The 12,685-nt window shown below is 47.1% G+C and overlaps 1 protein-coding gene across 1 annotated transcript; it reads right to left on the bottom strand.

The window, feature by feature from the left end:
• Window positions 1-5,424: 5,424 nt before the first annotated feature.
• On the bottom strand, window positions 5,425-7,713 carry LOC123135078 (heavy metal-associated isoprenylated plant protein 3). The gene is made up of 5 exons (XM_044554196.1): window positions 7,485-7,713; window positions 7,006-7,357; window positions 6,530-6,840; window positions 6,323-6,419; window positions 5,425-6,153 (listed from the first exon to the last, which is right to left on the bottom strand). Exons 1-5 carry the CDS (start codon window positions 7,491-7,493, stop codon window positions 5,795-5,797), a joined length of 1,128 nt encoding a protein of 375 aa, XP_044410131.1. The 5' UTR covers window positions 7,494-7,713; the 3' UTR covers window positions 5,425-5,794.
• Between the last annotated feature and the right edge of the window lie 4,972 nt (window positions 7,714-12,685).

The raw sequence follows: 12,685 nt of genomic DNA, 5'->3' as shown, positions 1-12,685 counted from the left end.
AGCGTTACTCGTACCTACCCGCACGCGCGGCTTTTTTGAGTTTTAACCAGGAAAAAAAACATAAAATGGGTCGGCCCAGAGCTGAGGTGGGGTGTGCGCCGGTTTGCAGAAAGAAGAACTGCAACCGACGCTATATAGGCTTTGCACTTCCCCGGCGCCTGAGATCGTCCTGGCCTTTCCAGCCTATGATCGACCGTATCCATCCAGTTCACAAGATAAGCCCACTCGCAAATAGAGGCCCGTGAAAGAAGAGAGCTCGTTAGTGTGTTCTCTTCCTTTTCTAATATTTTCTTTTTCGCTGGGAGTTTCTTCACTTTTCAGTGATTAGCACAAGAGGCTCGAAAATAGTGATACCAATAACTAGAGACTCGAGATGTGGTGATTAGCACAAGAGGCTCGAAAATAGTGATACCAATAACTAGAGACTCGAGATGTGGTGATTAGCACAAGAGGCTCGAAAATAGTGATACCAATAACTAGAGACTCGAGATGTGGTGATTAGCACAAGAGGCTCGAAAATAGTGACACAGGAAACAACTACCAAGTATAGTAAAACTGTGCAGTAGTAGTTGTTGTTGCTGTATCAGCTTCCAATAATTTTGCTAGGCTGCGGTTCAAAAGCATCCGCCCAGTTCAAACAGAGGTGAAGAGAAAGAAGAAGATGGTGCCAAAGGGCACGTAGCTTTCCGCGTCGCCCGCCGCAGCCTTGCTCTGAACCTGTGGCGGTACATCTGCAAAGGCGAGCAGGCTCACACACACACTGTTCCCTCTTTTGCCCTGCGGTCCAAAAGGCCGGAAGCCGCTTTCCTCTGGCCCAAAACCAGCACCAACACCACACAGCCACCCCGTGCCAACTCCAGTGCTACAGTGCTGTCTAGTACTGCGCAGAACATGCAAGACTGACAATTTTCTTTTGTACAGAAAAAAAAAGAAAAAGAAAAAGGAGTTGCTGCAGCATGCAGTGCACACCTCACCTCACTCACATGCCAGAGCGCCAGTGATCTACATGTCGGCCTGCCAACGTGATGGAACAGCCAAAGCCCAAATGCAAGCAGTGGCCCATGGATCAAGTGGAGCATCATCCTCGTTAGCATCCTTCATTTCTTTTTCTTTACCGGGAATTCTCTTCATTTTTTCAGTGATCGAGGCAAGAAAAGAAAAACTCGACACTGCCAAACCCCTACTGAAATAGCGGTAGTAATTCTACAAGCGAAATTGCATCATCAACCAAAACCTGCTCCTGTTCAAGAGAATCCATCCAATTCCACCGGCGCTCGAGACAAAGGGGAGGTGCCAAAAAGGAGTCTTTGGAGAGGCGGCAGCCTTCTTTTCCTCCGCAGACTGGGGTTTTGTGGTGGTACGTACGTCCTCTTTTCTCTGACCCAACGCCAACACCAACACCACTCCGTGCAACTGCAGACTCGGCTACTAGTACTGCCTGCTGGGCACCAATGCTGCAGCATGCATGCATGCATGCACACCTCGCTCACTCACGACGCCACTACCTGACGATCTACGATAGCACAAGCATGCCTGCTGGCCTCAGTACAGTGCCTCCCAACCAGGAACCAGCCAACATCACACGACTTTGAATTTGAGTTGCAAATCTGAGGAACCACGGTCTACGGGAGGCCCAATCGACGGTCACCCAGGACGTACACCTCACGGAGATCATGCGTAATGTAGCACCACCATCGTTTCTCTTCGACAAGTGGCAAAAGGCTTGCCACATTCATTAATTCCAAACATATAGTTTTACGGACGGCTCATCCGAAGGTGAGAACAAACAGTACAAATAGCGATTTGTTCTCTGGTATTTTTTTTTTCATTTTAGAAAAATATTTTTTGTAGAAATAGAGGGGGAAAAGGCGAAAGAAATATATTTCTATCCAACACCAGTTTTTTCCAACATGATTGAAGTAAAAGATCTAATAATTTGAACCATTCTCCACTTCAGACCAATGAGGCAATGAAGCAATCCATTAGTCAAGACTTTCTGGAGTCTTCTCTTCGTTCCTATGCTTAAGAAGCATAAGGCCCTACTTAAGCTTAAAATGAGAAGAACAGATTTTCTCCGAGTTTCAATTTAAAAAATATGTCAATTACCTTGCATCTGGATTTTGCCCCATGATTTTGACTTGGTCAACGTCTCAGTGCGATCACTTTGGTCACCGCATGAGATTTTGTGAAACTGGCCGTCCGTTCTAACCGAGCCTATCGCGTTGTTTGGATAAGAGGAATATAGAAAACCCGATCTACATAAGCCAAAGAAACTGCCTAACTGTACGAAATCTTGTTTGGCTTGTCTAATAACAACACGGATATAGGAAACTTGTTTCTCAAACACTCAGAATCTCCTCTCATTTTTCCACAAACACGATTAGTATATACGGATGCAACTGCTTTTCTTCGCCCCCGCCTATTCCTCAACAAACTCAGTTGGCGCCAATTATGTTGTTTGTGATTCCGTGCAGCCTGCTGCCCCGGGCGCCACCGTTCCAATGGTAAAACGGGCTGATTTCCGTGCAGCCTACATGGCCGGCGTTGATTGGAGGCAGGGCCTGTGAGTTGACCTAAAGTAGGACCGCTCGCCGGGTAGAGCTTGTGCGGGGCCGACAGCGGACTAAGCCTAGTAGTTCAGAGGGGCGGACCAGCGGAGGCGCGCAGTAGCCGGCGTCCACGCGCGGCGGCGTGTACCTGGCGACCTGGGAGTCCAGCAGCAATCGGCATCCAGGGCGGAGGAGGCGTGCACTATCTGGCGTCCGCACGTTGATTCTTCCACCGGCGAGACGAGGGAGCAGCGGTGTCATGAAGCGGAGGAAGAATCAGAGGAGAGCAGCAGCTCCCCGAGCTTGGATGACGCCATGATGTGTGATTTGGGGAAAGTGTGAGTCACTCACGGAGTCACGGGAGGAGAATAGGAATAGGAACAACTAGTGGCCGTGGGTATCCAAACAAGGAACCGGGCGGACCAGTTTTCTGAATTTTCTAACCAAACATAGTTTATAATAAACTGGTTCACAAAAACAAACTTAAAACGGGTTTTCCTAAAAATCGGCTAAAAACTCATTTTCTATAATCCTAACGCTAATCTCCACTATCCAAACAACGCCTTAGTAATAAGAAAAATTGTTTCTTCGTATATGTGATAACTAGTCTGTTACTCCACTAATGAAAAAACGATTGTTTTTTTTATTGAGAACTCAGTCCGGTTTTTGGTCATGACCGAGGAGGACCGGTATTTTTTGGGACGAACAAATCAGCTATCAAATCGTTATCAAGAAACGATGGAACATACAAGCAGGAATCTATCACGGGCAAAAAATGGTAAACGAAAGGAATCGTTGAATGAAATCATTGGCGACCGCTATGCGAGTGGTAGGAATGCCCTCTTCGGCCAGCCATGGCCTTCGTGTGTGGATACCATGCGAAGCGATCGGCCGCCATGTGTCAGGAGATACGGGAACAATCTTTGGCCATGAAGGTGCCATGGCCGTTGGCGCATACAAGTCATGGGATGAGAAGTAAGGGTGGTTGCTAGGACTATGTGAGGTAGGCGGACGAAGGCGGTGGAGCTGCGGTGAAGAATGGAACACGTTAGGGTTGGGGGTTGCATACGTTTGGGCTGAGGTAAGGCTACACATAGGTTTAGTTGTTTTTGGACATGTATGTGTAGGTGTACTTGGTCGATAGGATATTGTCTATTTGACTTAGTTTGCTAGGCCCTAAGGCAATATCTTGGTCCAATAAGGTAAGTTCGGTTTTGAACATTTGCTAACCTTTTTCGACTTCAGTCCCGGGTTTTTTGCATCCAGTTTTCGGTTCTCAGTTTTTCTGCCCGCCTCTAGCAATCAAGATGCTTGTTACACCAAGCATGATCGGATGTCCCCAAGCTGCTTAGTTGCCCTTTTCGGTAATGTGTGTCAGTTTCACATGTGTTGCTTAGCTGGGGACCTAGGGAGGGACGAAACGGGACTTCAATGAGTACGACTGAAGACTGTGAAGTCATTTCATTTGACGGTTGTGTCACTGCACTCTTCTCTGTGTTTCTATTACTGACGTTGTGGCTTCCCCTTCAAAACCTCTCAGCTACCATCGTGTGAGGCCGCCATGACGAATGAATGATGGTGTGGCCTCGTGCATGTTGGTTTTGGTGGTGTATGTACCATTAGTCTATGACAAATAAGTTGATGAACTTCTTGTAGTTCAACCTGCCAGAGATGAAGGAGGGGAAGAAGGCCAAGTTCATTCTCGGCATCATGGAGCCCAAGGTTGGGTTCCACATTATCGAGGTCACCAGAATATGTGGCAAGCCCAACAAGTATGTGTAGGACTACTTCATGCCGCCGTGTGACTGCATTTTCCGATTAGTTTGTCGACCATCCTTTGTTTTCCCTTTTGGTGCGATCCTTCTTCTAGTTTCAGTTTCGGGATAGGCCGGGAGGAGAGGTACTCCCAACCCGACTCCTGAGATTCGATGTTGCTGGGTGTTTTCTCGGTGGGTTCTGGGCGGCGTGCTTCCGATTTGGTTTGATGGATTTTGGGGGTTATTGTGATGGTGCGCGGGTGCTACGTTCTTGGGTCGGGGAGCGCGATATCACCTGTCTCTTTATAAAGGGCGGTGTTTCATGATTTTTTTTTTCATTTGTTGTTGTTTCTTCACATTTGTTGGTTTTAGTTTTTCGGTTTCTTTGTTCCTCTTTTGTCTAGTACGCGGCAAAATGCACGCATAGGGTTCTAGTCTTTGATCATGCGCCATAGAGGATAGAGCCATACAGAGAATAACTTGAGAACACAATGTTCCATCACCACAGATCATAGTAATGCAGTACCATCCATGCCATGATCCATCTATCACAGGAACTTGACAACATGTACGTGCAAATTCCAGCAACTCCATCGGCACGCAATTCTCCGGTCCAAGGCCAGTCCAGATGCATGCCCGGAGAGAAAGAGGAAGATGCGAGTGCCCAAAAGTAGCCTTTGCGCGTCACCCTCGCAGCCTTGTTCTGGAGTAGTGACGGCAGACGCACATCTCCTGCAGAAGTGCAGATGCAGCAGCAGCAGCAGCAGCAGGTCCTCTCGCTGTTCCCTCTTTCGTCCTCCGGTCCAAACGACACGAGCCGCTTTCCTCTGGCCCCAAACCAGCACCAGCACACGCACCCACTCTGCGCAGACTCGAGTACTGCCAGTATGCTCCGATACTCTCTGCTCACAGCACACACACCTCACTCACATTGCCACTTTGCCAGTGATCTCCACTGCCTGACGATCTACAAAAACACAACCATTGATCACACAATGCAGTACCTCCAGCCAGGATTACAGGAACCAACCAGAATGACACGGTTTCGGGGTACAAAAAACCAATGAACTACGACGTACGTACATTTCACGGAGATCATGCATAATGCTGCGCCTTCATTGATCATAATGATAATGTAGTACCATCCATCCATCCATCACATCACATCACAAGAACTTCACCCCAAAATCGATCGATCGATTGCGGCAGCCAGGCAACGGGTCCATCAACGACCCATCATCATCACACACATTGCCAAACATGGCCAAGAATCTACTCCAGCAAGAAGAACTTGCACGCACATCGCACTCCCATCCCACCCAAAAAACACAGAGTAATGAACCAACGACTGAATTCTTCGTCGATCTGTCCGGTAGCCTGTACCACATCCAGGTTTCTCCCCAACTTACTTGCTATCTATCTACTATCTGTCTGTCAGTCATCCGATCTTCCGGTCGCCGGTCACCACCGGGCACCGGCCAAGGTCGCTCACATGACGGCGCAGGCGTTGGGGTTCTCGTCGCTGAGGAGGAACTCGGTGGCCTGCATCGCCTGCTGGTCGTAGAAGGCCGTCTTCCACAGCTGCAGCTCCGCCGCCAGCGCCTTCTCCGCCGCCTCCTTGCACTGCTTCCCGTCGCCCCCCTGCTGCTGCTGCTGCTGCTGCTTCCCGTCCTTGTTGCACCCGTCCTTCTCCTTCTCCTTGTCCTTGTTGTCCCCTTTGCCGGGCGCCACCACCTCCACGGGCCGGCGCAGCTTCTTGCGGAGCTTCTCCGGCAGAGCCTTGGCGTCCATGGTGCCCGTCACCGTCACCTGGTTCTTGGCCGGGTCCATCTTCACCTGCTCCACGCCTGCACGACACAATGTAGGTACGCGAACAGATCAGACGGCGCAGCCCAACTTGAGCACATCAAGGGGAATTCAGTCGAGCACCTAGCGTGCATGCATCGTGTCTCGTCGAGAAAACTCTGGCGTGCATGCGGGGTGGGTCAGGCAGAGGAGGATGAGCAGCGTGCGTACCTTTGATCTTGAAGAGCTTGCAGCGGATGCGGTGCATGCAGCCGTCGCAGTGGAGGCCGGCGGAGCCGATCTTGAGCACCACCGTCACGATCACCGGCTGCCATGAACCAAACCGAGCAATCAGCCGAGCAGAGCAACAACATCATCAGCACACGCATCGCAATACAAAGTGGCAAGAAGGATGGATAGGATCAACAAAGGACGCACCACGGCCGGCTTCTTGTTGTCCTTGCCGCCCTTCCCCTTCCCGGCATTGCCGCCGCCGCCGCACTTGTCGTCCTGCTCCTTCTTCTCCTCCTCCTTCTTGCCCTCGCCGTCGGCGCACTTGTTCTTGTCCCCGCCACCGTCGGCGCACTTGTCCTTGTCCCCGCCGCCGCCGCCCTTGTTGTCCTTGCCGCCGACGAGCTCGACCTTCTTCCTGGTCTTGGCGGCGACGCGGTCCCGCAGCTTCTTGGCGTCGAAGCGGCCGACGATGGTCATGGACCCCTTGTCCACCTCCATGGCCACGCCCTCCACCCCTGCAGGTCGACACGCACGCGCACGCACCGGGCCGATCGATCATCGTCAGAAAATTAAGGGAGAAATCATGCACGGACGCGCGCGGAGAAAACAGAAAAGTGGACGCGCCGCGCCGCGCGCGCGTGACAGAGAGAGCAGAGGCGAGGAGAGGATCGTGTTGGCACCTGGGAAGCGGCGGACGGAGGCGCGGATGCGGTGCGCGCAGCCGTCGCAGTGCATGTCGACCTTGAGCACCGCGGTGACCACGGGGAGCGGGGGCGGCGCCTTCTTCTCCTTGTCCTTGCCGCCCTTGTCGTCCTTGCCTCCCCCGCCGCCGCACCCCTTCTCCTTGTCCTTGTCCGCTTTGTCGTCCTTGCACCCGCCGCCGCCACCGCCCTTGTCCTTATCCTTGTCGTCGGCGGGCTTCTCCTTGGCCTGGCCCTCGCAGCCGCTCCCGGCGTCGGCATCGGGCTTCTCCTCCTGCTGGCCCCCGCCTCCTTCGCCTCCACCCCCACCACCACCACCGCGCTTCTTCTTCTGCAATCGCGAGGCAAGACACGGAGACAACCAAGGTCAGAGCGGCGAAAAAAGGAAACGGGCCGGAGGCGATCCGGTCGAGCAGATGGTCGCCGGCGGCCGACGAGGTGGTGGCGCGCGGACGTACCTTGGCCATGGCCCTCCTCCGATCGAGAACCTTCCTGCTCTGCGGCTGCGATGAGAGGGGGGGAGGGGCAGGGGTTGGGGTTTTAGCTGGCTATATGGCTACAGGCGTGCCTACCAACTCGCCCGAGGTGGCAATGCAATGGCATCCTCCTGCCCGCCGTCTGTTCGTACCGATCAGATCACCCATGGCAGAGGAATCTACCGCCCGGGCCCACCCGCCAGTCCTGGACCGGGCCCTCCGCCTCCTTTCGGGCCCAGCGGCAGGCAGCCAGCCGGCCGGAAGGGAACGGCACGTGGAAAAGTAGCCGCGACGGCGTGTGGCGTGGCTGTCACTGTCAGTGGGTTCGTAGTCACCGTGTGGCAGGATGGACAGTGTGCGTTACGTATGTACGTGGCGGCCGTGGATCGCCGTGCGGCGCCACGGCCAACGGGATGATCAATGAGGAATTGATGGATGGATGGATTGATGTCGTCCCCCTCGAGCCCGTCCGTCCGTCCGTCCGGCCGGAAGCCTGGCATTGAGATCGATGGAATCGATCGGCCGGTCGGTTTACGCGTGGCGCCGTGCTTCGGCAGGTGCTGGCTGTGGCCTGGCTGGGTCTGGGTCTGGGTGGGTGCTGTACGGCCGGGTTGCATGCTGCTGCTGCGGCAGGGAGGGAGGGAGGGCGGACTCCACCAGGGGAAAGCAAAAGGCGAGCGGAGGACACTGTGGGTCTCTCTGCGCGTCCGCTGCGCCACGGCGGCCACGGCCCAGCGCGGCAGGCTCGTAGTCGTAGAACGGTACGGCCGTCGCCCATCTCACAGTCGCCTCTGCGCGCTCCGCCTGCCCGTACGCACGCACGGCCCCTACACCTGCCCACGGCCCCTGTACCCCTACTGTGGCAGCGCAGCGCAGCGGAGGCAGCAGAGGCGCAGCTGTGGTGGTGGCGGGCTTTGGCTTTACAAAGGGCAGCGATCGACGACCGCGGTCCGGCTCGAGCAAGACCAACCAGGACCCGTCAGCAACATGCGGGACGTAGTACATCCAGCAACATGCCAACATGGCGACATGAATACACAAAATCTAACTTATCAGATATTCAACTTGACCGAGCACATTGTTCCTGCGTGTCAAAAATGGATCTTACAAATGCCAACTTTTTTGAAAATAAATACATGTGTTCGTTGTCACACCCAAACGGTACATTCAAATTTGCAAGTGAGAAATAAGCATTCTGACATATGAAAAAAAAAGAGAGGCAAACACCAAATGTTACCACCACATGTAACGCTTAATTTTTTTTTGTTTTTTATTTTGCACCAAGAAAGCACTGTTATCTCGTATGGCATGAAAATTGTCAAGCACACTCACCACATTACTAATATGAACATCTAAAAAGAAGAATTTTTAAATTTTATTTACTATTTATTTTGATTTTACTATTCCTTAGGGAGCATATGCTCCCCAATTCCCGTCCCTAACTTACCACCATTTAAGTCCACTACAGTATACACTGCACCGATTGTATAGCCATGCGTGTAATTTTTTTGGGACCTCAATATCCGCGTGACATTTCATCTGAGCAGGTCACATAACAACAAATCGTTCCCTGAGAACCGATCATTCGAGCGAACTAAAGAATTCCCTAAACTTCCAGTGCGACCCACAACGGCACTAGTTGGGCCACCAAAAAAAGCATAGTCTTGTTTTGACTGATAAAAAAAAGGCTTAAGCTAGTATTTGGGCCAGACTTTATATAGCTAAAAAATACAAAAATAAAATAGCATGATGAACGTATATAGTAAAATTGACATAAAGTTCAGCATGGACCTGTTGAAAAATGACTTCAAATTATATTTGCAAATAGAACTTAGAATGAAAACAAAAACAACTGGTGAGAGGTTTGATTGAAAATAAGTTTGGCTAAACTAAAAAAGTCATGCATGGAAATTTACAAATTGAAATTCAGACCTAAGTTGCCAGTATGTTTCATGAGCTAGTGCAAAATAATTCGAAAAAGGGTAATTTATGACAAGAGTATCATGATAACAAATTTGCCATCATGTTCAAAAAGGAATGTGCCATGGTGCAAAAATCTAATTTTTTTTTGTCCATTCTATTGGGAAATTTTTCATGGTCCAAAAATAATTTGCCATGATAGAGGACGAAAAACAATATTCTATTAATTTTTTTTTGTCAATTTTCCATGACGTAAATAAAAATAAATTTGCCATGGTCTTTGAAGTAAAATTTTCTATGGTCAAGTTTTTTTTTTGCAGTGGAATAAAAGAAAAGTTCATGGCAAATTGCATCTGTAGATCATGGCAAAAAATTTGGACTAGATTTGTAAGGAATTTTTACTATATACATGACGGACAAAAGGGTAAATTTGCATCATGTATTGTTTAAGCGATGGTAAATTTGCCATTGTAATTCATATGATAGTGCAAAAAAATCGTAAAAATAAAAAAAAGTGAAAAGAGTATCATGATAAGTTTTTGCCATTGTGTGTTTCAATTTGCTCACTCTGTGCGTTCGGTTTATTCGGTTTAGATGGTTCGGTTTATACGCTTTTCGGTTTGTACGGTATTAATACTTCGGTAATTATCATATATGAAATTAAAATACGGTTCGGTTTTGCTATATACCAAATTATTTCGGAACATACCATAAAAACCAATGTTGATGCTAATTTGAAAATGAAGTAATAATATTTTGCAAATTTAAGGCTCAAAACACATACTATTTTACACAAATATATATATAACTATATATATAAGTGTATATGCATGCATTGATTCATCTGTTGATGGTTATGGACGTGTTTATAGCATTTTAAAAAGAGAAAAATAACTATGTTACAAGAAAAAAGTATGTGCTTAGTAGTGAATTTGACTCATGTACAAGAAAAATGACAACTTGTATGGTTGTTCATTTGAAGAAATATAAATTTATTTTTTACTTCGGTTTATTCGGTTAATAGTTTGGTTTTTCGATGTATACCGTAAAAACCAAAGTTCAAAAGGTATGAAAAGTTCATACCATACCGAAACCAAAAACCATAAAATTGGTTCGGTTTGGTTTATTTCCGCTATGGTTTTTCGGTTTGGTTTTCAAATGCACAGATTGACAATTTGCTCTGGTTTTCAAAAATATGAATGTGCCATGGTGCAAAAAATTAACTTTCTATTCTATGAGAAAAATTTCCATGCTCCAAAAACATTTCTGCCATGATAGAGATCGAAAAATAATATTCCATGGATTAGTTAGTAAATTCGCCATGGCAGAAACAAAAATAAATTTGCCATCGTCCATGAAAAATAAATTTGCCATGGTCGTTGAAGAAAATTTGCCATGGTCTAGTTTTCTTTTTTCTTTTTTTGCAATGGACCAAGAGAATAATTCATGGCAAATTGCATCTACAGAGAAAAAATGATGATTAATTTTTTATGGCATTTTCATTCTATGCATGAGGAACATAAAAAAGTAAGTTTGTCATCAAAGAAAAAAAAAGTGTACCATGTATTTTTTTAGTAGAAACTGCCATCGTACATAAAGTAAATTAGCTATTGCAGTAAGGTAAAGTTCACATGGTCTTACAAGAAAAAAATGCCATGTGATTAGACGCACCATTTGTACACACCCAAAATAAAAAAGATGCTACCTAGATTGAAACTTCATGCATATACAATGTGGCTATTCCAAAAATGTTCTAAAATTTTGTTATGATGTATGAGACACACTTTTTTCCAAAATTTGACATATCATCAATACACACTTTTTTTCCTTGAAAAAATGGTACCATGTACTAGGGACCAAGTATTCATAAGTTTGCCCATTTTACTGTTACAAAATTTGTCTCTTCTTTTGTTTGTGATGGTGTAATAAAGAAATCTGACTTTAGGGGCACATTGTAAACTAAAACTCATCGTATGTCCACAACAATAACACAAAAAGTTGGGGGCCTACTAGTAATTTTTAATTTTATGTACAAAATTTTATCATGGCATGCTCAAGGAATTTGATGCACTTTGTACAGTAAAATGACCTTGATCAAAAAGAAAATAATAACTGAGCATGAAAAATTGCCATTGTTTTGTACCAGAAATCATATTCATGGTAATATTTTACCAGGCTACTAAATGGCACATTTTTTGAACACGACAATCTATGGTGCAAGGTAAACTTAGAACAAGTTTGTTTATGTAAATTTTGGGAATTTGAGTTATAGGACACATGGCAAATTGGTGAGTAAACACAAAATTTCTGATTTTTTCCTTGTCATTTGTCAAAATAATTGCCATATGACTTAAAAAATACCATTTGACAAAGAATACAATTTTATTTATAATTGCCATGTTTCCGAAGACTCAAGAATTTCTGAATTTTGCCATATGATTTTTCTAAAAGTTGCCATGTCATTCAATGAAAATGCCATGTTAGCATTTACTGTTACGTATGCCATGGAACAACAAACTAACAATTCAGAAAATTTTGCTTTATCCCTAAAAATCATGGCAATTTTTCCATGGGCAAATTTTGTACATTGCAAAATTATTGCACAGAGCAAATTTAACAAATTGGCGTGGACTGGAGCCCACCCCCAACCGTCACTGTGACTAGGACCCGATTGATCGTTCACGCGAGTCCAAGCGCCATCGCTGCTAGCATGCCACGGCCCCTGAGCAACGTTGTCGCGGCCCCTGGGCGGTCGTTCACCGCTGGATGTATGACGATGAGGACAGCTGAAGCGGCGGTAATGACATAGGTAACGACAGACTTGGATGCCATGCCTACGAGGTCATCATCCGATACCTTGCGTAGTGTTTTAGTTTCTTTAATCATTAATTTTTAGTTGAACTTGTCCGGATTGCATGTAATATACTGAACTTGCTTAACTTTCATTCAGTGTTCATACTTTTTGTGCTCTTGTTTATTTATCTGTTTGAAACGCGGGAGCGTTTGCTGCTATGGTTGAATAGTCGGCTCCGCTAGCATTGTCTGCTGACACATCTGGACGCGAACATTATGCATGTCGGTTTTGAAGGACGGCGTTGGCGATACCCTTTCCATATATCGTTTGAAAATTGAGTGAAGTGTGCCGAAGGTTGTGAAACCATTTCACAGGTGTCACGTAGGTGCTCGAATTATGAAAATCATTATCCAGGTCCTAAAAATACAATATGTGTGTCCAGTGGCGGAGCTTAGTACAAGCCTGAGGG

Source organism: Triticum aestivum, chromosome 6B (genome assembly GCF_018294505.1).
Source record: "Triticum aestivum cultivar Chinese Spring chromosome 6B, IWGSC CS RefSeq v2.1, whole genome shotgun sequence".
NCBI lineage: Eukaryota > Viridiplantae > Streptophyta > Magnoliopsida > Poales > Poaceae > Triticum > Triticum aestivum.
The sequence above is the reverse complement of the archived record's forward strand: the minus strand, read 5'-3'. Positions and strand labels throughout refer to the sequence as shown.